This window comes from Ptychodera flava, unplaced genomic scaffold (assembly GCF_041260155.1).
Source record: "Ptychodera flava strain L36383 unplaced genomic scaffold, AS_Pfla_20210202 Scaffold_33__1_contigs__length_2856901_pilon, whole genome shotgun sequence".
Lineage (NCBI taxonomy): Eukaryota > Metazoa > Hemichordata > Enteropneusta > Ptychoderidae > Ptychodera > Ptychodera flava.
The window spans coordinates 1,210,612-1,236,902 of record NW_027248355.1 but is presented as its reverse complement, the minus strand read 5'-3'; the positions used below and the strand labels follow the sequence as shown (position 1 = coordinate 1,236,902).

At 36.6% G+C, this 26,291-nt stretch overlaps 1 protein-coding gene across 2 annotated transcripts in view; it reads left to right on the top strand.

Moving 5' to 3' along the window:
* The first annotated feature begins 412 nt into the window (after positions 1–412).
* The window catches only part of LOC139127605 (guanine deaminase-like), a 130,250-nt gene continuing 104,371 nt past the window's right edge, over positions 413–26,291 (top strand). Inside the window, exons 1-2 of one of the 2 annotated variants that reach the window (XM_070693518.1) lie at positions 413–539; positions 6,112–6,191. Coding sequence is in view for 1 of the 2 variants with exons in the window: in XM_070693517.1 (XP_070549618.1) it covers positions 20,338–20,442 (105 nt within the window). In the remaining variant the exon portion in view is untranslated. Of the gene's footprint in view, positions 540–6,111; positions 6,192–20,307; positions 20,443–26,291 lie in introns of those variants that run through there. The other variant, XM_070693517.1, reaches the window with a different exon arrangement.

Here is a 26,291-nt window from a genome sequence, read left to right as displayed (position 1 = left end):
TTAATCAGGGTCTGTACAGGGCCGGTCGCAGCAGCAATCCATTTTACTGTATAGATATTTAACTTTCCCAATTTTTTTGGGGGGGAGGGGGGTCACTCAAATTTTCTGTAGCAGAGAGGGGGGGGGGTTACTCAAACACGTCATGGTTGGCAGGGGGGTTACTCGAAATTTTGGAGTTTCGAAAGCAATTCCTCCGACCCCCCCAGGCCGTAAATAATGACGGCTCCCTTAGTGCCGATGGTATTTGTTTCTGAAAATAGACTACCACCAGCTAATGTAAAGAATGGCAAATGTGTAAGTCTTCACCCAGCAGATTTCTGTGATACGACAGACTGGTAAACAAGAAAGAAATATGAATGGCCTGTGTACAATTGTGTACCATTAAATAATAGAGGTATCCCAGACAGAGTCTGTCTGGTGTTGAATCGAGCAATATGGGTGATCGTATGGAAGTGTTCCGGGGCACAATTGTACATTCCACGGATGACATTCATATGGAAATCCTGCAAGATCATCTTCTCGGTGTCCAGCATTGAAAGGTGAGATAAAATTACAATACGGAAAACCACAATGGATGTTGCCTCAGATTCGCTGAAATACAGTACAATCTAAATGAATTAATTAAAAACATTTTCGTGTGCTGTATTTAGGTCGGCATTGCCAAACATCTGATAAAAGCGTGCACAAATATGTTTTTGAATGTGTTAGTAGAGCAATCAAATTAAAATCACTAACAATTGCTGGTTATCATATCAAAACTAAACATTGACGCATCAAGTATTAATTGCAATAGAAATTAAACATTAATATTGATATTTTCCTCACAAAAGGTGCAAAAGTGTGCCATTTTTTTATGTTTCATGGTGATCTATCAACGTATTATTCTGCATGATGTATAAGATATCTTGGACCATCAAACCTTGTTTATCAAGAGAAAATGGCATAAGGAAAAATGTGAATCAAATGGAATTTTCTCGGCGTAAATTTTGGAGGAATTTACTAAACACTTTGAAAGAGTCACAAAACATCACTGTGATTAAAAAGTGTCAAAACGTGGCTTATTGAGGGGAAGGTCAGAGACACAATTAGATAATTGACAACATTTTGTTCCCCCAATCAACTTGAAAATATATCGTTGTTATACACTTAATCTACCTTCGCAGTTTACAATCACTCAGTATGGAATTTGATTGTTCACTAGGGCAAATTAGATGGTGTGTCATATGGCGTTTCCTCTCATCTTTGTGACCATGCCTACAAATAAATTTGAGGAATCTGACGTCCAGCACATGGCGTTCGGATTTTGACTTTGCCAATCAAATGCATTAAAATATAAAACGTACTGTAGTAGCCATTGTATTCATTATGCAAAGTCATTGATAGAGCTCAGTAACGAAATGAACGCAATAAATGCCCAGCGGAGAATTGATATACTTACAAGCAGAGACACTGGCATCAAAACCGCACAATCTTCGAATTCACACATTTAAAAATATTTTACTGTATCCAATATTAAATTTCCCATTTATTTCCGACGTGCTGTTGACTACTTGGAGAAAAAGCGCTCAAGCCGAGACTAAAATAATCTCCGTATCAACACAGAAAAACATTTTGACAACAATATTGATAACATTAGAAATTGTACACTCAAAATTGTGTGTTCATTGTTGCTTTTAAGTTTATGGACTAAACAAGCATGACGATATAATGCCATTAATAAGGTACTAGCTTGATAGAATGTTATACACATGTGACTCTGTAAATTCAAGATGACAATGTACTTCGCTGTATGTGTATTAACGTTTCAAAATAGCTCGGTGAAATGCCACAACCCGTGAAAATATCATACCCAGGGTTCTGACGCGATAAGGGACTGGACATAAATTACAGGGGGGGTGGGGGTGGGCCGGTGTTTTTCGAAAAACCGCTGCGTAAAAAATAGTGACCCTTCAAAAGTTCATGCACAAAACTTAGTGACCCTCCCCCTTACCCGTGCATGAAAATAAGTGACCCTCCCCTGTTACTCAATACCCCCAAAAAAAACCCGCAATGTGTTAAAGACCCCCTTCTGACTTGCTATACTTTTTAAGTCGCCCTCCCGAAAGCAAGGCAAAATGTGGCCGATATAAAGCGTTGTCCAAGAAATATCAAATCATATGTGTGATAATTCATGTAAATGTACTTTGCTTGAAGTGGCAGGTAAAAAGTGCATGCCTGTACAAAAAATGTAATTTTTAGATTTTATCGATAATGTTGATTCACTATACATGTAGTCGACTATAAGAAAACTACGAACGTGTATTTTCCAGTATAAAACTAGCTATATCTGTTCATATACAGATGTTTAATAACTGATATAGATATACTTGATTAGCATGGGTTGTTTACAAGTGCACATGTGAACAAGATATTTGATTTTGGAATTTCTGTCAAAATGTTGATCCACTATACATGGGAGTCTATGACAAAACTATACATGGGAGTCTATGACAACACTGTCAAAAAATTTTCAGAATTAAAATTTGCACTATTTGTGCATATATGGACCCTCAATAATTGACATAATTGTGCTTGATTAGAAGAGGGTGGTAAAATGTGCATCTGTGTACAATAACTTTGTTTTGGAATTTCGCATAAAATGTTGATCCACTATACATGGGAGTCTATGACGAAACTGTAAAAAAAAATTTTCAGAATTAAAAATATGCACTATTTGTGTATATATGACCCTGAATAATTGACATAATTGTGCTTGATTAGAAGAGGGTGGTAACACGTGCATCTGTGTACAATAACTTTGTTTTTGGAATTTCGCATGAAATGTGGATCCATTATACATTGTAGTCTATGAAGAAACTATGAATAATTTTTTTTAAATACAAAACTTGGCAAATCTGTGTATTTATGTATGCTTGATTATTGATATTTATGTTCTTGATTAGACTAGAGTGGTTACAAGTCCATGTGTGTGTAAGAAATTTGATTTTGGAATTTCACCGAAATGTTGATTCACTATACATGGCAGTCTATGGTGAAACCCTATGAATAATTTTTTTCCAATACAAAAATAGGTAAATCTGTGCATTTATGTACACTGAATTATTGGTACTAATGTTCATGATAGACTAGAGTGGTTTCAAGTCAATGGTTGTGCAAGAAATTTGATTTTGGCATATCACTTAAATGTCGATTCACTATACATGGCAGTCTATGATGAAACTATGAATAATTTTTTCCAATAAAAAAATAGGAAAATCTGTGCATTTATGTACACTTGATTATTGGTATTAATGTTCATGATTAGACTAGAGTAGTTTCAAGTCAATGGGTGTGCAAGAAATTTGATTTTGGAATTTCACTGAAATGTCCATTTACTATACATGGCAGTCTATGATGAAACTATGAATAATTTTTTTCCAATACAAAACTTGGTAAACCTGTGCATTTATGTACACCTAATTATTAGTATTAATATTCATGATTAGACTAGAGTGGTTTCAAGTCAATGGTTGTGCAAGAAATTTGATTTTGGAATTTCACCAAAATGTTGATTCACTATACATTGTAGGCTATGAGGAAACTACAAATAACTCATAGGTTATCTGATCCTAAATTGTTATTCAAAAGTTGTTCGACCTGAAGCTTCCAGTTGTTATTGATGACACTATGCACTATTCTGAACAGTTTGTATTCTGTCAATGTCCTCAAAAAATTAAAAAATGTACATACAGCGACATGAACGTTTGACACCGACCTATACCCAATTATTGTCAATGGAGAATGATGTCAAATAAGTAATCTCCCAAATTGTTATTGAAAGAGTTATTATAGGGGACAGTTATGCACAGTAGTGTTGAATAAGTAAATCATGACAACTTAAATCAATGTGACTGCTTGGATCATCAATACATTGTTTATTATACCTGAAATTTGCGCCCGAAGGGCGCGCCGAAAATGGTAATGGCAGAAAATGAAAGTGCCAGGAGGTATTTTTTCTTTTTCAGTATTCCATAACGTGCACATGCAATTTCAGCTTTGATGCATGAAAAAGGTGACCCTCCCCCATAGGCTTGCACAAAATTTTATGACCCTTCAAAATGCTTGCGCGAAAAATGGCGACCCACCCCCAAAAAACATAGGCCCACCCCCCCCTGTAATTTGTGTCCAGTCCCTAATTCTGTCTAATGCTCTAATGCTAAAAACAGAACAGGACAGAGCATCCATTGTACTGTGTAAATACATCACTAAAATAGCGCACTCTCCGCACTAGCAGGTATCCCGTCAACAAAATAAATATTCATGGTTGCCTTGTGACTGATTTTAACATCATTTGTATTCTCAATGCAATGCATACATTTCAGAATAGCACTCTCACGATCCTATTTTAAATAGTTCGCAGCATAATCCCTACACGTTCAAGTAGTATTATCCACAAGCAGTTCTGATTCCACCAAAGATCACGACTCAGAGTTCATTTTTCACATATAATTTTTCCTTTTTGCAATATGTGAGATAGGCTGCACATTGTCAAACTCTATTCAGTTGTGAACCATGCAGGCAGGCATCCTCTCTCTGTAAATATACGGAAATAAATATTGCAATATTTACTAGTAGAATAACAACCAATTCAAAAGACGGAAATGTAGTCATCATACCCTTTAATTGGTTTAAATTGTTAAAATATTACCAGTTATGCTGGCAATGGGAATAATTATCGTATCTCACCACCCTGTACTCGCTCCATAAAACAACAGTGCCATTTCGAATACTTACGATGCTCGTTGCGTTTCCAATCTGTAAGATATTAAAGCTAATCAGGTTTAAAAGTTTGGCATGTTGTCCGGCATTTTCGTTCTGGTCTTAAAAATGCAGTATCGTGGCCTATTCTTAAGGTAATATCGGAATGTTTACAATTCATATGATCACAGCCTGTGTTTTGGTCGGTGCCACACTTGAAGAGTAAATTTCAGTCCTGTCAAGAAATCGATCAAATTTGCACAATAACATTGCATTTGTACATGATGCATTGTATTGGCTAAGCAGACGTTTTGGGAAATCAGTAGGAAAATCTGGACTAATGTGCAGCATCTCGGAAGCTATTATCTAATCGGTTGGCTGAATCTTACCATTACAGTGAATTGTATAGAATATACTCCTGAAGTTGCTGTAAACAGTGACAATCACCCAATCAGATTTAACCTTCTGAGGAAGCTGCACATCAGCAGGAAAATCTACCTATTTTCTAGAACGAAAATGAAACTTTTATCAAAGGTCTATCGAAAGTAGATTTTCTTGCCTCCAGGTTGTGTTTTTTCTTATTGAAGGTTCAGCAGGAAGTCACACTAGAGGGATTTAGATATGTATTGACCAGAATGATACATTTACGTTCACCTCCATATAAGGGTATATTAGACCACGTGACTCTTTGCAAGAGCGAGGCAAAGCTATCATTCCAAATATGGTAATACGACGTGTCATCACGTTTATATATCACTTGTATGAAGTATTACAATCACGTTAAAGCTTCGTGACAAAAACTTCTAATGAAATATCGGAAACTTCTTGCGTGATTTGTACAGGACACTTCGTTTTAAAAATTGCAGAGTTTCTGAGAAAGAAAAGGTATAGAATAAACGTGAACACCAAACTCTTGAAATATGTGTCATTAAAAAGAATAATTTTTGTGTACATATCAACGTCTGGCTATGTTTAGAGATTCTAAATTTTTAATTTCTGTTTCTGGTGAATATTGTTGATACCTCATTCTACAAAAATGTACCAGTTTATTTTTTTTAACGATATTGTTGATGGCGATATATAAGACAGTTTTAAGAAATTTAGCCATACTCTCCTCATTGTTTAATTTCCACGATCATTATAAATTATGTCCTCGAGTTTTCATTGATTTTTAATTTAAATACACAGCTATCATAAGCTTATGGCTGTAATCTACTGGTAAGTTAACAGTTATCTTCGCTGAGAAAAAAAAAGACTTTGTTTTTTTCAATGTGAATTGTATACATCCGCATTCGGGCGTTATAACTGAGTGAGATGTTGCTTAGTTTAAATCCATTTGTGTTTTTTTTTCATATCATTTTATTTCATATGCAGATGATATTTCTGGAACCTCGAAGTAACTAGGAGAAACTGTCCAAGAAGCATCGATTTACTGTACGAACACTGACAGACAGGTACGTCACATTGGGTAATATATCCAATGATAAATTTACAAAATGAGATAGGCAAGTACCAGAGACTGCAGAAAAAGGAGTATTTACAGAGAAATTTTTCTGGTTTCGTGAAAAAGACAAGTATACTCAGGCTGATTTGATGATAATATCTAATCCATCCATTAGTATAGATATATCCATACGTATGTATGTACTTCTGTTTCTACCTTCCTCCCTACCTACCTAGTTACCGACCTGCCTACCTGCCTGCTTGCCTGCTTCCCTCCCTCCCTCCTCCCCCTCCCTCCCTCCCTCCCTACTTATCTACCTACCTACCTACAGTTTATTAAAGCGAAAACGTTAGGTTTTGGTGAAAGCGTGAGAAAACCTTTCAAAGTATGGGCAAAGTGTTCAATTTATTTTGCCCCATATTGCAAAATTATTGAATATGTACATCATTGTTCTCTTTCCTACGCCGATCGGTGCAATTAGTGTAGAGGATATAACATCACAATCATTCCATAATACGACAGATATGATGGACGATATGCATTCAAGTAAATCCTTCAACGACAATAAAAGTGAAGTTGCGTATAAACTTCCAGACATGTGACGGAATGTAAAGGCAGATTGACTGTACATGCAGCTTATCCTCGAGGCACGAAAGGTTAATAGTCATTTATGTAATAAAATATAATATCATGGATTTTTTCTCTGTTTGATTTCATCGCACATGAGTGTTTTTCGCGGAGCCGCACAACGTCGAGCCGAAAGGGAGAAGTTTTGCGGCTCAGTGCAAAACACTCGCATACGATGACGTCAAACAGAGAAAATTTTCATGAGATTTCATATTTATCACATAAACAGTCATCTTACTCTTCGTTAGATGTGGCTGGATCAAAATTATAGTCGAAGATTTCAAAAATATTGTCGCGATCTTGGTTTTATTTCTCGGCACTGCTTTCATTTAATGAGTTAAACGGCCAATCACTCTGGAGATATGCAAATGATACTGGGTACTTTCATTCATAAATCCGATCAAGCAGAAACTGTGATACACCAATTGCCATATTTACCAATCAGACAAAGGAATTCGGTCACATGAACTTATCAATCATTGTCTCTTGCTGTCCCGACCCCAAAGTCAGCCATCTGCCCGGCAGTAAGGAGGATTCACGCGCTACCGCCAGACGGCCTTAGTTGCATGTACTTTTGAATATTTTCGTGGAGGGAAGGCAACAACAATATTGAAACAGTAGTTGAAATTCTAAGAGGTGTCGTTCCTTTTAAAAGATCACAAGCTTATGATCTTGATGAGCCTGAAAAAACCTGTGCGATGGCATCCACTGTGACCAGACTACCTGGCATCCGGCTACCAAACAGAATAACGTCACGTTTATGAAATCCATGGTTTAATGAAACGAATATCAACAACTGACAACATCTTTATACGAAAGGTGCATGATACTATGTTCTTCACATCTGGTTCGAGAAAACGGTGATTAAAGACAGTTTGTCAAAGAGCAAATCTAGTTCTTCTCCACGTTATCAGTACATAGTTTTTCGTATTATGTAATGTATATGAACATGTATGAATTGCGGAAAAAAGAAAAAATGATGATAATAATATTCAGTTCTATGGTGACAAGCTCGATATTAGATTAGATTATTATTGATAAGATTAGATTAGATTAGATTAGATTAGTAAGATTAGATTAGATTAGAATAGAATAGATTAGATTAGATTACAGTTCTGCCTCCTAAGTTAAAGATCACGATGGCGTGGGCATTTGATATTTTGCTGGAGGTATCGAGGTCCTGCATCCCTGGCAGCTACCAAAGAATGCAATATTTGCCTAGTCTTTGCAAAATTCCTGAGCGTAATCCATTATATGCCGTCCACGTTACATTCTAATGTTCTATTCGTGTTTGCTGAAGTTTGTTCCAATATACTGAGAAACATGCATCTCCGTTAATGACATAAATAGCAGCGTTGTGTGAATTTTCATGGAGTCCAACATTTTCACGTTTTCATAAACAAATTGCTGCAAAAGAATGCTCAAGCACTATCTTACGCTTCTTCTGAAAACTGCATTTTACATATCCAAGTTCATCTACACAAGGCCCACACTAGTTAATCAGTGCGGCAGCGTGTAGTTCGATCACGTCACAGGGTAGGGGATTCTGGTATGGTAGTCAGCTTATTCCATTCACAAATGTGCAGAAATAGATATTGCGATGTTGCTATTTCCTTTAAGACTTTAAGAAAAGGCTTAATACCAGAAGCCACTTTAAAAAGCATTTTTACCATGACAGTTATATGAGACCTTACTGACATCAATAATTCGTTCACTTGACCATTTTTGTCCCCAACACTTATTTTTTACATTGAAACAGGTTTTTCTAAAAAAATTACAATAGTGTTCAAATATTTTCCCAGGTTCTGGTTCAAAGACTCAAGATATGGAGTTTGTAAGATTAGATGAATCGCGTGGTACTGGTGCCATCGCCGTCTTTGCGCAAATGTTAACGAATAAGGAGCCAACATTCAGTTGTCGTAAGGTGCCTTTCGACATCACGCGAGACTTCAGTAAAATAGTTGTCAACCGTGCCATACGAGACGAAGTGTCGGCTGTTGCCATAGATACTACAACTAACGAGGTTGTTGGTGTTATGGCCAACCTTCTCGTTTGCAGTGCCAGTGAAGTGAACGAAGTGTATGCCAAATGTGAACCAAATGAGAGGCTCGACCCTATTATTGTTCTTTTGGGGAAACTAAAGGATAGATTTTACCAGCTTGAAGAAGTCCAAAAAATAATGTCAAGAGAGCGCCAGTTCATGAACGTGAATATTGTTGCTGTGTCCGATGGTTACCATGGTCGAGGAATTACCAGGCAACTACTTGAAAAGAGTATAGAAATGGGAAAGTCAAAAGGTGCAAGGATGATCTACTCAGAACTCACCAGTCCTATCAGCCAGCATATCTTCAAAACTACACCAGGCTTTGTCCAAGTGGGAGAGTTGATCGAATACAGGGAATATCAAAGTGGCGGTGTCAAACCGTTTGCCGACATGTCTTCTGAATTCAAAGGGGCATGTCTGTGCATGAAGAGACTCTAAGCCCTGGGTTAACATGTGTTGTTAGTCTTATAGACTGTTAAAAGATAAGAATGAATAAGTAGTCAATCATTGCAACATTTCATGGAACAATACGACCGATAAAAAGTGACATTGATGTATTCAATAACTTTTAAAGTGGCTCTAGAGAAAATAGCTTGATGTGTGACCTAATGTCACAGCTTGCATTGTTCTACGAGTTCTGCAAATTCAGTTCTTTGTCAAGAACGAAATTATATCAATCTTTGTCACAACTGACATAGTTTTTCTAATTTATGCACATGCGGTTGTTTGTCAAGAACGCGATGATATCAATCTTTGTTTACTCTGCCTACGAGTTATCATATTTAAGAGTACTAGATCAAGTGTTTATGGATTCAAAATACATCTACATCTTCTTGAACATTTCACTAAAGTAAAAAACTCAATTTCCATTTTTAATTGATTGAAGAGCTGAAAAATCGGAAGTTCTAGTTCCCAAATGAAGTTAAGTTAATCTACGAAGAAGTAGCGCGTTTTTTGTTGTTGTTGTTGGGTTTTTATTTAGTTGAAGATATTGCAGGTATCGACTAAAACTTATGAAGTTAGAAGAAAGAATACTTCTCCTAGTAAATGGCTATATTTATGAATGTAATGACTTCGTGGACGACCGTCACCTTTAAAGACGGTTGTATTGACTTGATGTACCACCAAATGTTTGAAAATGTATGTTACGCAAAGACAAAAAGAAACAGCATGAATGGTGATGGTACAGTGAATCATTAGTTCCAGAGACCAGCTCTGAAACTGTTAGTTTTTGTTCACTTTCCTTCTTTCTTTCTTTCTTTCTTTCTTTCTTTCTTTCTTCCTTTTTCTCGTATTACTACCATAGAACATGTTACATACAAATTTTACCTGCATTACCCAATATGCATTGCGACACGCTTATGACGTCATCGCTCAGCTCGGACGCGTTTCACGGGGCATTTCTTGTTGGTTTATTTATTTATTTTGTATTTTGCGTTGGGTTCAGCTATTAATAATTCTAACTTTCTTTCGCTATGTTTTTTGTTGCTTTTTCATTTTTATTTTTCTCTAAATACTCGCCGAACGTGGTACTATACTGTTACGTCATACCCCTTCCATATGGTTTAGACTCACGCTGGTTTTCGCCCGAGTGCTCATGGGTTGAATGAGATTAACAATGGCGGCGGATACGAACGTTTCCCTCGCATAGAGAGAGAAAAGTAGGCTTTGCGTAAGTTTACGAGCACGGCTGGGCACATCGTGTACCTAGGCGAGGTGGGTTTGCTCGAGAACGAAGATCAATGCAAAATTTGGATTCAAAATCGGCTGTTTTCGGCAGAGAAACTGCCCGCCTTATTTCTGAGGAGCCCCAGCAGTTTTTTCTATATCAGTCTGCAGGGCTGTGGTGGGAGGCCGTTTAACGCCGGTAACATTACAGTTAAATTATAAAGCCAATTACAGTTCTTGTAATTATAGAATGAATGAACGAATCAATGAATCATTGAAGGAATTGATTGATGAATGAAGGAATGAATGAATTAATTAATTAATTAATTAATTAATTAATTAATTAATTAATTAATTAATGGATAGCACTAAACATTGAAGTGGACCAGCGAGTTACTGACAAATCACAATTAGTAATTCATAACAAACATACAACAAAATGTCATGTTTGCTCTTTATCGTGTATATCAATAAACCAAGTGACGTAATTTACTTTGTAACTTATTTCTGAAACACAGAAACAAACTATAGATACAATCGAATACCCTTAACGATTTCAAAAGGGATCAATCTTGTGTTCGTCAATTTTTTTTGTCTACTTCAATAACTGTTGTCTGTCAGTGTAATTTTCAAAATTGAACACATGATTTACTGCCAGGTGTCATGATTATCGATGCAACATGTAAGAAATAAGAATGGACAGAAATGGTAACCAAGTAATCGGAAATCAAATTAACACATCATACAGCACCTTTGTGAAGACGTTTTTCAATTCATTTCGTATCACTCTGAGACTACGACGCACGTGAAAATCATCAGATCTATTAGATTTTGTAACCCACTTTTACGTTTCTGTCTAACTATGATAATATGATGCTCATCCAAATAACGCCGAATTCGTTATTCTTTTGTCTGCACATCCTCTTAAATTTGTTGGCTTGTTTCCAAAGCTATTGTCATTTATTAAAATATTGGGCACAACTTCAAAACAATATACGTTTAGTTTGTCGTCTTCGAGAGTTCGGGAACTATCACATTAACGGAAAAGAGATCATACCGGTTGACACAGCGTCAACAACGTTTACAATAGACTTTGAGTCAGTCTCTTCATAAGTAACATTGTTACGAAGGAAATTTGCTTCTCAGAAAACTTTCAGTGTGGTAAGAAGTTCAAACTTTCAGTATGGGACAAAGTTCAGTACGTAACAGTGAATTTTACGTAACCTGACTTCATGAAATCTAACAGTTATGTGTTAATTGGGCACTGTGACAAACAACACAAAGTTGATGGTAATTTAGCATATAAGTGTCATCTAATTCACGCATACTCTTAATCGTTGGAACTATCACAAAGTAGTTGAGCAGATGTTTGCTCAGGATGATGTCAGCATAAACGGATGTTTGTATGAACAAGTTGAAAGTTTAAGGGTAGACGTTTCTAATAATATATGTTGTTTTCGCCAGTGTCTAATTAATTTACGAGAGTTCTCCGGAAGAGTAACATATGAAACTGTTTTACTGATTAAGACTTGTAAATTCATTACCCGCTGATTGTTTTTAGAGTTGTTTGTTCAATTAAGTTTTACCTTGAAATATTGTAATAAGTTGAATCACATTTCCATGTATAATTAAGTTAAGGAATTATATAGTTGGTCGTATTTCTCATTGTAAAACTCGATCGAATTCAGATATTTTAGCAGCTCGAGGGTTGACATATTCTGATAAAAACAGAATTCCTATTAGAATTTTCAATGCATCCGATATTACAGTTAAGATAAGAAAGAACATAATCGTCGGCAAATTCTATCCATTACAAAAATAGTTTAATAATTAATTTGATTGAACCTACTGTAAACGACATTTCTACTGATAGCAACAAGGCTGTGAATGGCCGTGATTATTTATTTAGTCAGTTAAAACTTGACGAATTAGACTTAACTAAGGGTCAGCGGGAACAACTTGAAAGTGTGTTATTACGTAATTCTCAAGCTTTTGTTGACTCCAATGGCAGACTTGGGCATTGTGATGTAATCAAGCATAAAATTCAGTTACAAGAGGGCGCGGTTCCATTTCGTCGCCCCCCGTATAGAGTGGCTTCCGAAAAAAGACAAGAATTAGAAAGACAGGTTGAAACATTGTTACAGCAAGGTATCATCGAGCCATCTACTTCCCCTTTTTCTAGTCCGGTCGTTCTGACGACGCTCTCTATATTGAAGTCCCTATAGCCTCTCCTGATCAGGCGCCAACTAAGCTCGATAAAATTCATTCTGAGTTGTTAAATGTACAGGAAGTAATCATGCAACTTAAATTATTTTTTGTGCACCCTCTGCTTATAATGCTCCTCCTCGTAAGTAAGATAGCGATACAACCCTTTATCATAACGAAATCGAAAGTGGTCAACAGGTCGTCAAATGGAAACTCCATAAGGCAAAACGACAACAGTTAGCGGATTAAGAAAAGGAAAGCAAAAGAATTGAAGAGGAACACGAATATCGTAATATCCCAACACAGTAGCAAAAGATTCAGTTGCAATTTGGCAAAGGTTCTCTAAGTCCCAATATTAAGGAAGCCTCAGAATCGAAAGAATTGATCTGTTTTGGTACACGAAATTATGCCCCCCGATAATGTACCTTTATCGCAAGATATGCATGCTCAGGCGACTAAAAGGAAACATGTTCTGCACTGTTCACTTTGTCGATGAAGAGATTCCACTCACTGAAATTAAGGAGTCGAAAGAATCTCCAAATCAAGAATTTGTAGAGGAGGCCGTCGATCAATTTGGTACCCCTCCTTAAAATTCAAGTTTTCCCGGGAAAGTTTGGAGTCAATAAAAAGTGTTAGAAGAATTGCGAAGTAACATTAATAAGTATTAGTTTATTTAGGCGCCTTATAAGTAATTTGATTGTTTTAATTAGTATAAAGATTTTTCTTTTGTGTTATTATTGACAAAATTGCCGGTGATGGAATAAATGTAAGTGCAATTATTTTTAGTTATACGTAAGTAAGTTTTGTAGAGTTTAAAAAGAATTACTGTTATTATTGATATGTAAGTTTATTGTGATGGGATAGAAGAAGATATTGAAATATTATTATTATTATTATTATATTATAGTTGTTGTTACTGTTAAAGCTTGATAGAATAATTAGGTTTTAGTGGGTAATTATTTTTGCAATACGAGGACGAATTGCCTTAGAGGAAGGGAGTGTTACGAAGGAAATTTGCTTCTCAGAAAACTTTCAGTGTGGTACGAAGTACAAACTTTCAGTATGGTACAAAGGTCAGTACGTAACAGTTTACGTGATCCTACTCTGTGAATTTTACGTAACCTGACTTCATGAAATCTAACAGTTAATTGGGCACTGTGACAAACAACACAAAGTTGATGGTAATTTAGCATATAAGTGTCATCTAATTCACGCATACTCTTAATCGTTGGAACTATCACAAAGTAGTTGAGCAGATGTTTGCTCAGGATGATGTCAGCATAAACGGATGTTTGTATGAACAAGTTGAAAGTTTAAGGGTAGACGTTTCTAATAATATATGTTGTTTTCGCCAGTGTCTAATTAATTTACGAGAGTTCTCCGGAAGAGTAACTTATGAAACTGTTTTACTGATTAAGATTTGTAATTCATTACCCGCTGATTGTTTTTAGAGTTGTTTGTTCAATTAAGTTTTACCTTGAAATATTGTAATAAGTTGAATCACATTTCCATGTATGATTAAGTTAAGGAATTATATAGTTGGGTGTTAAGTTTATGAAGTCAGCCTTTTATCATCAGCGGCTCTTCTGTAAGCATCTTTATCAAAGAAATAAAGATTGTCATTTGTCATCCACAAGCCACTACTCTGGTCGATATCGGGTATCCTGCTCGTAAGACGATCGAAGTTAGCGCTATAACAACATGGTACCTAATTTTGGCAGGCATGTTGGAAAACGGATGTTTACAATCATATTCAAACGTAGTATATTCAATCATCTTGCCAGCTTGAACAAATTCCGGTGTTGTCCGGAACACGTGCTGAGAAACGGGGCTCGTCGCCTCAGCGTACGCTATTTTGCGCCTCTCGCCATTTCCACCATCAAGCCTTCTTGAACTAATCGCCTGCAAACACTTCTTCCCTGGTAACTTTCTTTCACAGTAACCATGTATAATTCCATTATCACATCCCCATTTTCTCGTAGTTTTTTCACGTCTATCAGTCCATTAAGGCTTTCTTCGATCTGACTTCCAATGCTAGCGAATGGTGCGAGTGGCTGCATTAAATCATGATCGGAAATATTGCTTTTCCGTTCACCATGCGTACTGCCCTCAAGAAAACTGATTATGACGCCGACAACCTCGTTTCCTTTCATGTCTACCGCAACAACTGACACGTCAAAATTTAACGCCCGATCAAAAACATCGCTACAGTAGTAGACCATCGCATCTAGAGGTACTTTCAGGCAATTCATTTGTGGTTCCTGTTTAATGAACATTTCTGCCATCAGTGCAACCACTTCATCACGATGCTTCGGTTGTAACTTGACAAATTCCATGCTTCAACACTCTACTAGCTATGAGGAAATTGAGGAACAAAGATAAAATACACATTTTGACACATATCACTGTTATGAAAGTAAATGGTGTTATAAAATATTACTAACACTGTCAATACATTGTCTTAAATTGAGTGTCCAGATGTCTTTCGCAATTCATTTAATTTCTTGAGTATTTATTCATTGCGTAACTCAATAGCTGAAGAGGTTTATAGCTAAGGGGGTGTAATCTACATATGCAAGAAGGAAAATACCCAAGGGTTGCATTTATGTTATTTTCCTTACTTCGTGAGAATTGTACGCGCCATTCACTTCTTTTTGTGAACTGCGGCTACAAACAGTGTCATAATCGACGACTTCAGTTCGTGTCCATTGTTTGGCCAAGAGTCAAACAAATTGTGATGGTGTGTAATATACGATTATTTATGACATTTCAAAATGGCGCACTTACAGGAATTTAAAAGGGATTTCAATGGCATATTTGCATAGATTGGCCTAGCTGTGGTAGCTAATTCAGTGTCTGCATGTAGTCGGCGGGGACAAAAGTACACAGGCTTGTCTAATGGGCACAAATTCTGTTCTCATTAAATGTTCATGACGTATGGGGACAACACAACCACGCCTCGAAAGACAATGTCACCATGACGTTTAATCTAAACCAGGAATTTTTGCTTATGCTTGCCCTTGTGCACGGCAAATAGCAGTCGGATAAACACTTACTCGTGTTCAAAGAAGAAAAGCAGACCTTAGGGACTGAACATAAATTACAGGGGGGGGGGTGGGCCGGTGTTTTTCGGGATGGGTCGTCATTTTTAGCGTAAGCATTTTTGAAGGGTCATAAAATTTTGTGCAAGCCTATTGGGGTCATCTTTTTTCGTGCATCAAAGCTGAACTTGCATGTGCACGTATTGAAGAATATGAAATACAGAAAAAAAAGAAAAAATACCATCTGGCACTTTCATTTTCTGCCATTTCCATTTTTGGCGCGCCTTTCGGGCGCATGTTTTCGGGTATATTAACCAATTTATTGATGATCCAAGCAGCCACTTTGAGGCAAAGTTTAGGTTGTCATGATTTCTACTTACCCAAATCGTCTGTTGTGCATAACTGTCTCCTATAATGACCAAAAGTTTCAACTTAGCCTTTCAATAACAATTTGGGAGACCACTTATTTGATATCATTCTCCCATTGACAATACATTGGGTAAAGGTCGCTGTCAAACGTTCATGTTGTTGTATGTACACTTTTATTTTTTGAGGACTTTGACAGTATAAAAACTATTTATAATAGTACAACTGGAAGCTTCAGGTCAAATAACCTTTGAATAACACTTTGGGAGAAGATAACCTATGTGTTATTTGTAGTTTCCTCATAGCCTACAATGTATAGGGAATCAACATTTCGGTGAAATTCCAAAATCATATTTCTTGCATACCCATGGAATTGAAACCACCCTAGTCTAACCAAGTACATTAATATCAATAATCAAGCATACATAATTGCACAGATTTACCGAGTTTTGTATTTTAAAAAAAAATATTCGTATTTTCCATATAGACTACAATGTATAGTGGATCAACATTTTAGGCGAAATTTCAAAATCAAATTTCTTATATACAAATGCACATTTAACCAACCTCTTCTAATCAAGTACATTAACAGTCACGCCAGCGGCTTACTGACTACGCATGCAGATTCATAATATACAATGCGAGTAACCGGAAGTGTACCCGACTTTCATGGGCGCCGCCATGTTTTTTGAGTTCTCGTGAGTAAATTCGAAACGTGCAAAGTGTTATTTTATAACACGTCATTAATAAAATATATCTCTTTTATATAGCCAGTAAGTATTATTATCCACCATGTCACTGGTACAAAATATGGTTACTATCACGCCTAAAAAAAACAGAAAAAGAGAGAAAACTGTCGTGCATATAAACGAGGGCATACGCAAAGAATGCTGAGATTGAATTTTGGAAAGCGCCGTCTATGTCAACTAGATGCAAAAATTGCCAGTTTTCAGCTTGCATGTAGAAGGTGGGCAGTGCAGTTTCTCTTGCAACAATAATGATTGCACAATACGTCCCTTGCTAAACACAAAAGGGAGTTATCATCATAAATATTGCCAATTATTATGTCCAACATTTTCAAACATTAAATTGAAGATCCTGAAGAGTATCGTGTACATGAACTGTTTTCATCACAGGGTAAACTAGGGTAAACTGGGCATAGTTGTCGTACAAACGTATATAGCAAGTAACAATTACATCTATTTTATCCTTTAGTATTACTAATTATGAATCAATACAAATAACATTTCTAATCTAATAACCCCTGGCGCAACACCATACTTAACCTAAACCCTGCGCCAAATCGGGTCAAAATACTCACGCCACGCCAGTGTTCGATTTCAAACTCGATCGAGTATGAACAGCTGAGAGCACAGAGCAAGCAGCTCTGCGACATCTATGAATGCGCAATGGATCTAATACCCGTACCAGTCAGTTTATCTGGAAGAATTATAGATGTCCCCAGACGTCAAATATGCCGAATTTACCATCTTAGAAAGGAAAACTGTGAGCGGATTAGGGAAAACATGAAGTGAGTACACTGTAAGTTGTAGTGTCGTTACTCGTTCGTGGTTTAGTTGCTATACGAATAAAACATTTCAAAGGTATTTCCGTCGTATATTTTCGTTCCTGGCTTGCCTAAATAGAAATAAACTTCCTTTAACAACCTAAACGAAAGTTTGACTTTCCATAGATCTTACATTGCATCTGAAACCTGCACCGGTGCCACTGGACACAATATTGACCTGCCAATCTCACTTATACTGTGACAGGTACAAGTCGGAAATATAACGTGTGCACATTGTCTGTCGCGAGTATTTTCAGTGCGGTTGGATTTTGTGGCTGTAAACGATGTAGTTGACCACCTAGATACTTAAGGTCATCAACAGGAAACTTGTCGTAAAGCGGTTCTATCATGATGCACTGTCAACTGGCATCTTAATGCAACAAGTGACAGTCGAATTCAGCATATGAAGAACAGGGTCAGAGGAAGTGACTCCTCATGTTTGTCTTGATGGCATTGGATGGTCAATTTAAGGTAAGACAGGCCTCGGCGACAAGTTTTCGGCCAATCAAAGGTTTAGAGTATTTTTTGTTATCTGTTGCTTGCATAGACTCACTTAATTTTAGAACCGAAGGTCTGGCGGCCTTATTTTCCTGTAAAATCAGAAATTTATCGAATAAACACCATTTCTAATTTCCCAAATCTATGAATTGTCTGGTGATTTGTTTTTCGAAATTTGCATGCAATCAATAATTTATGATTAAATTTAAAAGAGAATGGCGTAAAGATTTCTCTAGATATAAAATTTGAACAAACGTTGTTTCTCGTGAAAAAACTGTCAAGCACGCTGTTTGTTTATGTTCAAATATTAGACACATTGACTCAAACTTATAACATTGATACTTTTGAATTGACAACATTTGTCCAATCTAGACTTTCATTTGTAAATAAAAGAATGACTTCTTTCATAACAAGGCAAACAAGTCTTCAACTCCCTGGCTCTGACCAAAACACCGAAGAAATGGAGTTAGTAAAATTAGATGAATCGCATGGTACTGCTGCCATCGCCTTAATGACGCAAATACTCATGAATAAGGAACCAGTATTCAGTTGCCGTAAGGTGCCTTTCGACATTGCAAGAAAATTCAATGAGGCCATTGTCAACTGTGCCATACGCGATGAAGTGTCGGTTGTTGCCATAGATACTGCAACTAACACAGTTGTTGGTGTTATGGCTAACCTTCTCGTCTCCGGTGTCAGTGAAGTAGACGAGGTGTATGCCAAATGTGAACCTAGTGAATGGCTGAGCCCAGTTTTTGTTCTTTTGGAGAAACTAAAAGAAAGATCTTACCAACTTGAAGAAGTCCGACAAATAATGTCAAGAGAGCGCCACTTCATGAATGTGAGTATCGTTGTCGTGTCCGATGGTTACCATTCCATGGTCGGGGAATTACCAGGCAACTACTGGAAAAGAGTACACAAATGGGGAAGTCAAAAGGTGCAAGGATGGTCTACTCAGAGCTCACCAGTCCTATCAACCAGCATGTCTTCAAAACTACACCAGGCTTTGTCCAGGTGGGAGAGCTGATCGAATACAGGGAATTCCAAAGTGACGGTGTCAAACCGTTTGCCGACATGTCTTTTGACTTCAAAGGGGCATGTCTGTGCATGAAGAGATTGTAATCCCTTGACACGAAATAAATGACTTGCTTTACACAATTTTCTTTAGTTTTGTAGGCCCTTAAGAAGCACTTATACTCAACCGACATACATTGCAATATTCCAAAGAATATATGATCGGTAAGAGTAACATTGATTGAATAAACAAAGCACGTCTGTTTAGTTTGGATTCCTCATGTTAAACATTCTTGTTACCTGGTGCTGAATTTCAGTTCGACGATGATCACTCAATTTGAATCTCTGTTTTCCCTTTTCAAAATATGACAAGCCCACTTTCGCATATGTAGAATTACGGCCATGGATTGGGCATGGACGCTTTGAAAGGTTACATTTGCAGGAAAATGAGAGCAAACATGTTATCATTTATTGAATTTATATGATATTTGAATAAACAGCTGTGTATATCAACTTGAATCAATAATTTGTCAGGTACCTGTCATTGACGTTTGTGATGTTGGACGTGAAAAATAATGTGCATTCCTTGCATTCCAAATGGAGTATTCAATTACAACATGCATGTTGCTAATTAAAGTTTTCATGCAAAATTCGCTGCCATTCTGTTGTACTACTATTTTATATGCTTTATTGTACTCTACTATATTATAGTCCCTTGGAATCGACAAACAGCCATACGGATGCTAAACCAAATTTGAATGAAACAAGTCCCGCTAGTACATCATAAATCCTCACTGAAACTGAGTATTCCGTTGTTTTTGTTGTTGTTGTTGTTGTTGTTGTTGTTGTTGTTTGTGCAAAGATTTGTAGCCCTCCCAGAATAAAGTCAATGACTTTGTACAAACACTTACCACTCTCGCTTAGTGCCGATGGTATTTGTTTTTGAAAATAGACTACCAACAGCTAATGTAAAAAATGGCAAATGTGTAAGCCTTCACCGAGCAGATTTCTGTGATACGACAGACTGGTAAACAAGAAAGAAATATGAATGGCCTGCGTACAATTGTGTACCATTAAATAATAGAGGTATCCCAGACAGAGTCAGTCTGGTGTTGAATCGAGCAATATGGGTGATCGTATGGAAGTGTTCCGGGGCACAATCGTACATTCCACGGATGACAGTCATATGGAAATCCTGCAAGATCATCTTCTCGGTGTCCAGCATGGAAAGGTGAGATAAAATTACACTACGAAAAGTCACAATGGATATTGCGTCAGAAGTACTGAAATGCAGTATAATCTAAGAGAATTAATTGAACAACATTTTCGTGTGCTGTATTTAGGACAGCATTTCCGAACATGTGATAAAAGTGTGCTTATATATGTCTTTTGAATGTGTTAGTAGTGCATTTCAATTTAAATCACTGACCATTTCTTGTTATCATATCAACACAGAAAATTGACGTATCAAGTATAAATCGCAATAAATATTTAAATATTAATATGGATATTTTCCTCAGAAAATGTGCAAAAGTGTGTCCATTTTTATGTTTTATGGTGATCTATCAACGTATTATTCTGCATGATGTACAAGATCTCCTGGCCCATCAAACCCTGTTTATCAAGAGAGAAAATAGCATAATGAAAAAATGAGTGAAATGGAACCGTTCTCGCCTGAAATTTGGAAGAATATACAAAGCACTGTGAAAGAGCCAAAAACCATCTTTGTGATTAAACTTTTGTGACAGACATCTTAATATTTCTAAGTGCAACATAACGATAGCCACTGTGAAGCCATTGAAATTACACATCAAAATGAACGTATTTGAAGTGAAATTTGCGATTGTGAAATAATGTGTGCGTAGCTGAGGTGAATTTGCAGACAGCGCCGCAGTAAACATAGGATGTCCAATGATATGCTTTCTATGTCTGGTTTTAACATAATTTACAATGCAGAACGTCCAAGGTACAGACAGTTGAATGAACACATGTTATTGTATGCCTTTGTCTGTGAGATTGGTTTCAGATTAAAACCGATGTGTGTCTGCGTTACCTCATTGTACAACAGCTGTTGCATTTCTAACAAAAGCTGTGCAATGCGTTGTTTAATTATTAATCATTGTTGATTCATGTTTTGTAAATATTAGAACGGTAAGGCTTTAAATTTTTCGGCGACGTACAAAAAGATTCAAAACGTGACTTTTTGAAGGGAAGGTTAGATTGAGAGAATTGTTCCCCCGATCTACTTGAAAATATATCTTTTTCATACACTTAATGTGCCTTCGCAGTTTACAATCACTAATATCGTATTGTTCACTGGTGCACATTATATTGTCTGTCATGTAGCATTACCTTCCATCAGAGTGACCATGCATACCATAGAATTAGCAAGGAATTAGACGTCCAGCAAATGGCGTTCGGATTTTGACTTTGCCAATTAAATGCATTATAATATAAAACGTATTGTAGTAGCAATTGTATTCATTGTGCAAAGTCAGTGACAGAGCTCAGTGACGAAATGAACGTAATCAATGCTCAGCGGAGAATTGATATACTAGCAATCACAGGCATTGGCATAGAAACCGCACAAACTTCAAGTTCATACATTTATAAACATTTTCATGTATATTTAATTCCCTTTTTTATTCCCAACGTGCTGTTATCTACTTGGAGAAACATCACTCAAGCGAAAGCTAGAATAATCTTCATATAAAAAAACACTTTGATAACTATACAGCCCTTTTTTATTGACACTGAAGATGACATCACAACTACATAACATGGCCGAGTACAAGCCACCGAGTAATACACAAAATATATTTCCATGAAATATACAGCTTACATAAAATATGATATTACCAAGCTCCAGGCAACACATTCATTTCACAACTAGGTTTTAGTGAAATCAGAATGATAACATGTGCAAACTCCACTTTAAAAACTGTGTATTAATTGTTGTTTTCAGTTTATAAACTTAACAAACATGGTGACGAAATAATGACATTAATAAGGTACTAGCTTGATCGAAAGTTATGGAATGCTTTGTATTTTCAATCTTTTCGCGTTTTTCGTGGTATGTGTATGCTACACGCATACAGTGTATCCGCTGAGGGTGATGCACTGCATTACGACCAACTTCAAACATGCATATAATCTACATTGACCTAATCAAGTACCCTTATTCACTTTGCCGTAAACTAATATGTATTTTTATTGTCGCGTACCAACAAATATTGTGACAAAATAATGATCCTAATAAAGTACTACCTTGATAGAATGTTATGCAAATGAAACTTAGTAAATGTGTTTCGCAGTATGTGTGTGCTACCAACTTCAGGATATCTCGTTGAAATGCCACAACCCGTGAAAATATCATACCCAGGGTTCTGACGCTACGATTCAGTCTAATTCTCAAATGCTCAAAAAAGACCAGAACAGAGCACCCATTGTACTGTGTAAATACGTCACTAAAATAGCGCACTTTCCGCACCAGCAGGTATCCCGTCAACAAAATAAATATTCAGAGTTGCCTTGTGACTGATTTTAACATCATTTTGTATTCTCAATGCAATGCATACATTTCAGCATAGCACTCTCGCTCAAATAGTTCGCAGCATAATCCCTACACGTTTTAGTAGTATTGTCAAGCAGTTCTGATTTCACCAAAGATGACTGCTCAGAGTTCATTTTTCACATATAATTTTTCCTTTTGCAATATGCGTGAGAAGCCTGCACATTTTCAAACTCTATTCAGTTGTGAACCATGCAGGCAAGCATCCTCTCTTTGTAAATATACGGAAACAAATACTGTTATATTTACTATTAGTGTAACAAACAATTCAAAAGATGGAAATGTAGTCATCATACCCTTTAATTGGTTTAAATTGTTAAAATATCACCAGTTATGCTGGCAATGGGAATAATTATCGTATCTGACCACACTGTACGCGCTCCATAAAACAATAGTGCCCTTTTGAATACTTACGATGCTCGTTGCGTTTCTAATCTGTAAGCTATTAAGGCTAATCAGGTTTAAAGTTTGCCATGTTGTCCGGCATTTTCGTCCTGGTTGTAAAAAATGCAGAAAAGTAGCCTATTCCTAGGGGAGCCTTCAGTAATTACAAGGGGTGGGGGAATTCCGTGCGCACCTGTACTGTAAAATATGTGTCTTTGTGTCTACAATGTGACCCTCCCCCTTGTCCGGCATTCTAAAACCTGACTCTCCCCATCACTGCAGTATTCTCCCCAGGCATAACAAAAACCAGTATTAGCTAATTTACATAACAGTTTAATTGTTATGGAAGTTACAGAAAAAATTGCAGGGGGAAGGGGTAGCGTTTATGGAAGGAGGGTTGCAATTTATCACTTAAGCATTTTGAAGGCTCATGCATATGCGAGAGGGTCACCATATTTTGTGCAAATATAAGAAGGCAAGATGTGGTTGATAAAGAGCTTCACCCAAAAATATCAAATCATAATATATGGGAGACTATCAGGCAAACTATTGACAATTATCCCCCTGCACAACAAGTTGTAGCTGTACATTTATATATGTTTGATCACATATATGTTAATATACTTTGCTTGAAGTGGGAAGTAAAACGTGCATATGTGTACAAGAAATCGGATTTTTGAACTTCATTAAAATGTTAATTTACTATAGATTATACTCTATGACAAAACTATGAATAATTTTTTTTCCAATACAAAAATAGGTAAACCTGTGTATTTATGTACGCTTGATTATTCATATCAATGTATTTGGTTAGACTAGGGAGATTGCAAACGGATGTTTGTACAAGTAATTGGATTTTGGAATTTCAAAGAAATGTTGATTCACTATACATGGTAGTCTATGATGAAACTACGAATATTTTTTATTCAATACGAAAATAGGTAAACTTGTGTATTTATGTACTCTTGATTATTCATATTAATGTACTTGATTATATTCGGGTGGTTACAAATGGATGTGTGTGCAAGAAATTGGATTTTGGAATTTCAAAGAAATGTTGATTCACTATACATGTTAGTCTATGAGAGAACTGTGATCAATTTTTTTTGTCAATATAAAACATAAAACTAACAACATATGTGCATTTATAGACATATGATAATTGATAAACACTTTTCCATCTGTCCCATATATTATTGTCTCTTGTCTTTCATCAGTTTTAACTATTAAAGGTGTTTAATGTAGGATACCACTGCATCATCTTTGCTTGAGAAACTTGTCCATAATGTGTATGCATTTCAACGAATCGATGTATTTTGTCGGGAATTTCCTAATCAGGATTTATCAAAATGGACATTCAAAGTTTTGGCCGTAAAATCATCTACTGTCAAAAGTGCCCTCCCCTAAGAAAGGTTTATAATAAGTGACCCTCCCCTTGGACAGTTTTCTAAAAAGTGACCCTCGCCCAATACCCCCGGCCCACCCCATGTAATTACTGAAGGCTCCCTAAGGTTATGTCGAAATGTCTAATATTCATATGATCACAGCCTGTTTTGTTCGGTGCCATACTTGAAGAGTAAATTTCAGTCCTGACAAGAAATCGATCAAATTTGCACAATAACATTGCATTTATACACGATGCATTGTGTTGGCTAAGCAGACGTTTTGTGCAGCATCTCGGAAGCTGTTATCTAATCGGTTGGCTGAATCTTACCATTACAGTGAATTGTATAGAATATACTCCTGAAGTTGCTGTAAACAGTGACAATCACCCAATCAGATATAACCTTCTGAGGAAGCTGCACATCAGCAGGAAAATCTACCTATTTTCTAGAAGAACGAAAATGAAACTTTTATCAAAGGTCTATCAAAAGTAGATTTTCTTGCCTCCAGGTTGTATTTTTCTTGTCGAAGGTTCAGCAGGAAGTCACACTAGAATGATTGTTAGATATTTATTGACCAGAATGATACATTTACGTTCACCTCCATATAAGGGTATATTAGACCACGTGACTATTTACAAGAGCAAGGCCAATGCTATCATTCCAAATATGGCATTACGACGTGTCATCACGTTTATATATCACCTGTACCACAGAGTAACATAGACAGAGTGGCAACACCTATTGTTTAAGGCGTGAAGCGGTTACGTAAGCAATCCATGTTTGCCTCGCCTCACGAAGCTCTTGGCTCTCTTTTCCGAAGAGTGCCGATCATGCACCCTTCGGTAATTTTCGGATTTTCACCAATTGTTAAGCGAAAGTATGTTCGACAAAGTTTGTGTTGTTGTTGTCGTGTGGTGCTGATCGGAATTGATGTGCTGGCAAAAACGGGAGTGTTTTGAGCTTCAGGAAAGTGGGTTTTACCGTTTTAAAAATTCCTCTCATATTTTTATGAATATATAATGAGTGTGTTTGAACCAAATTTGAAAGTCTTTTATCGATACTGTCTGGTTTTACTCAATGGTTTACGGTCAGTCATACCGTCTTTTACACGTTCGTCAAGAAAGAACATGTTTATGAAACTGCTGGCGTGTTATGTTTTGATTGGCGTGAAGCAGTGTTTCTGGCCCGAGAGCTCACAAAGTAACTTTGGTTGCTACGCGACTGGCAGTACGATGCCATCTCGTCTTATGTTTCGCATAATCTCGTGTAATCATCAACCACAAACAAAGCCTCAAAAAAAGTTTAACACCTATGAAGCTCATTTTAATATGAAAAGCCAATAGTCTACCGAGACGACCATGGAACAAAAGGCATGCAAGTGTTGCCACTCTGTCTATGTTACTCTATGACCTGTACGAAGTATTACAATCACGTTAAAGCTTCGTGACAAAAATGTATAATGAAATATCGGAAACTTCTTGTGTGATTTGTACACGATACTTCGTTTGAAAAATCGCAGTTTCAGAATAAGAAAAGGTATAGAATAAACGTTGACAATGGGCCATTTAAAAGAATATTTTTATTTACGCATCAACGCTTAGCTGCGTGTAGATATTCAAAATTTGGGATTTTTGTTTCTGGTGAAGATTGTTGATACCTTGACCTACAAAAATGTACCAGTTTACTTGTTTCAATGCTATTGTTGATGGCGATATATTGCATAATTTTAAGAAGTTCAGC